The following is a 2,500-nucleotide window of genomic DNA, read 5'->3' as shown; positions in this document are numbered from 1 at the left end:
GTTACCATTTGTCATTATAATTACTATTATCTTTTGTTATTATCTTTTATTATTTTGTATTATTCTTGTAGTTGAGCATATATACATTCTACCGGAGTACCATCAGTTAATATCGTTACCATGTAAAAGTGAATATATGCAGTGCTTGGCAATTTGCAAAATCTTACGTTTCTAGAGCTTATCTTTCAATATTTGGAAGTGTATGTTCTTATAGACAGTGCATGTGTATAGATAGGCAAGCTATATGAATGATTGGGTTAGTTATATATATGTGTGTGTATATGTATGTATATTTACACACATATGATATATATATATATATATATATATATATATATATATATATATATATATAGAGAGAGAGAGAGAGAGAGAGAGAGAGAGAGATGATTAAAGTCTAATAAATTTGCGATAGATATTTTAAAAAATATCTGAAGCAATGAAATTATTTTACAAATAAGGATGTCATATATATGCAAATTGATATATATGCTATTGTCTGTATTCCTATAGCAACAGTAAAAAATAGCATTAGTAGCAACTAGAGCAGTTCAGTTCAGTGTGCCTGTTCTGAAGTGCTTGGCCGAGCCTGTTTTCAAATAATCGAAATAACACAGACACACAACATTATATCTCAAGCAACACTCGCATAGATTTTCAAAATTTGTTTTGATAGGAAGAGTAAACTAGTTCTCAACATAATTGATATACATCACATATACACTCAACATTTTGTCCGTACGAAACACACATATGTATTTAGATCCATTTCCCCAGTGCAAGATCTACGGCAGGCAGCCTCCTCTTGAAGGTACCCCCCTATTTTGTTTAGTTTCTAAAGCTGTAACTCACCCGCAATCCTGCTCAATCAATGAAATTACAATTTTACGAAAGTACTGACAATGTTATTCTTGCTAATTTATTGGTTAGATTATGAGAATGAAAATAAACTGCTGGCAGATACGTGTTTTTGTTATTTGGTCAATCTCTTTCTTTATTTCTCTCTTTTCCTCCCTCTTCCCCTACCTTCCCACCCTCCTCCTCCCTCCCCTGCTCCCTCTATTTTTATCCTTTCCCCCTTACCTCCATTTCCCTCTCCTATCCGCTCACTTCTTCATTCTCCCACTTGCCTCCCCTCTCCCTCCCTTCCTTCCCTTCTCCCCCTCTTTGCTACCTCGCCTCTCCTCCCACCTGGAGCCGGTGGAAGCGCGCGCCAGCAGGAAGAGGGCGGGGCCGGTGAGTACCAGCGCCGTCAGGATGACCAGCCACGTCACCCACTGGAAGGGAAGACCCAGGTTCTGCCAGCGCGGGAGGGGCGGGTCCAGCCTCACCAGGTAACAGCTCTTCTGCAACGGAGGAACATTTCACGTCTTGATCCCGCTAGGCCATCGAGGTCTGCGTGTTGGTGGGCATGGCTGGAATTTGTATAAAGCTGTATAAAAGTTTATAGAGAGTGGTGGATGGATATGTACTCGAGGCAAATATAGAAGGATGATAGATAGATATGTGTGTGTGTGTGTGTGTAAGACTTATTTCCATATAGGAGAGTTCTAGAACCGAAGATTATCTGTGAAAATGTGATAAGAATAGACAAATAAACCTTATTCAGAATCAAAATCAGACCAAGGAACACTCAAACGCCGTTGCGCCAACACGAACATCAAACTCGAAGGGGTCGCTGTAGTGCTCGAAGTCGAAGCGACCGAAGAGCGACGTGATGTACCTGTTGGCGATGGCCATGTCGCTCTCCCCGCGCCCCAGCATCCCCACCTGGCCGTTCCACGTGCCGTTGGGGGGGACCTTCTCGCCCCACATCTCCCCTGCAAGGAGGCAACAGTAGTAATGCTCCTGATGGCGATGCAGATCACGTGATTTGAATCATAATGCCAATCAGCTGATCGCCCACGTCCCCGGACTCTCCCCCCCTCCAGCTGCCCTGTAACAGCGACCAGAGGGCAGCCGCTCCTCCCGCAGCGGAGCACGAACCGGGGGGCGGCCTCTGGTAGTTGATGGTGAAGTTGAAGAAGCGGGCCAGCAGCAGGACGAGCTCCACCTCCTGGCCGTAGATGAAGAGCGTCCCGTCGGGCCTCCGGTGGTAGGCGATGCTGGGCGGGATCTCGAACTGCACGACCTAAGGCAGAGGGAAGTGGAGGAGTTTAGAGGAATATCCGGAGATAGACAGGTGCAGATAGATAGATAGATCAGGTTCTATCTTCCTTATTGGGATATATAACGATTTTTATAGTAACTATATTGTGCAACTATGGTCACATCCCTCTCTCTTTTTTGTCCGTTCTGAATTCGAGTGCTGATTGCGTGTCGGTTACCTATATATACATTCTCTGAGGTTAGATTAATTCTCTATAATGAAATCAGATCACAGACAATGTAACGGTGACATGTACTATATAGCATATACGAAGCATACTTAAACGAAATGGCCTTTGCTTAAGTGTTCCGTTTGTTTTAAATGAAATTAAATAATATCAGATAAATAGAT

At 43.1% G+C, this 2,500-nt stretch overlaps 1 protein-coding gene across 1 annotated transcript in view; it reads right to left on the bottom strand.

The window, feature by feature from the left end:
* The window catches only part of LOC147467769 (putative glutamate receptor), an 8,923-nt gene that overhangs the window by 1,780 nt on the left and 4,643 nt on the right, over positions 1-2,500 (bottom strand). The window contains exons 5-7 of the mRNA XM_086556636.1: positions 1,987-2,131; positions 1,660-1,820; positions 1,192-1,346 (exon numbers count right to left, since the gene is read on the bottom strand). Of these exons, the coding sequence (XP_086412762.1) occupies positions 1,192-1,346; positions 1,660-1,820; positions 1,987-2,131 (461 nt within the window). The remainder of the gene's footprint in view (positions 1-1,191; positions 1,347-1,659; positions 1,821-1,986; positions 2,132-2,500) is intronic.

This window comes from Penaeus japonicus, unplaced genomic scaffold, assembly GCF_977035675.1.
Source record: "Penaeus japonicus unplaced genomic scaffold, GWHDUDI00000001_assembly GWHDUDI00000033, whole genome shotgun sequence".
NCBI lineage: Eukaryota > Metazoa > Arthropoda > Malacostraca > Decapoda > Penaeidae > Penaeus > Penaeus japonicus.
Note: the sequence above shows the minus strand (reverse complement) of the source record. Positions and strands in the feature narration are given on the sequence as shown.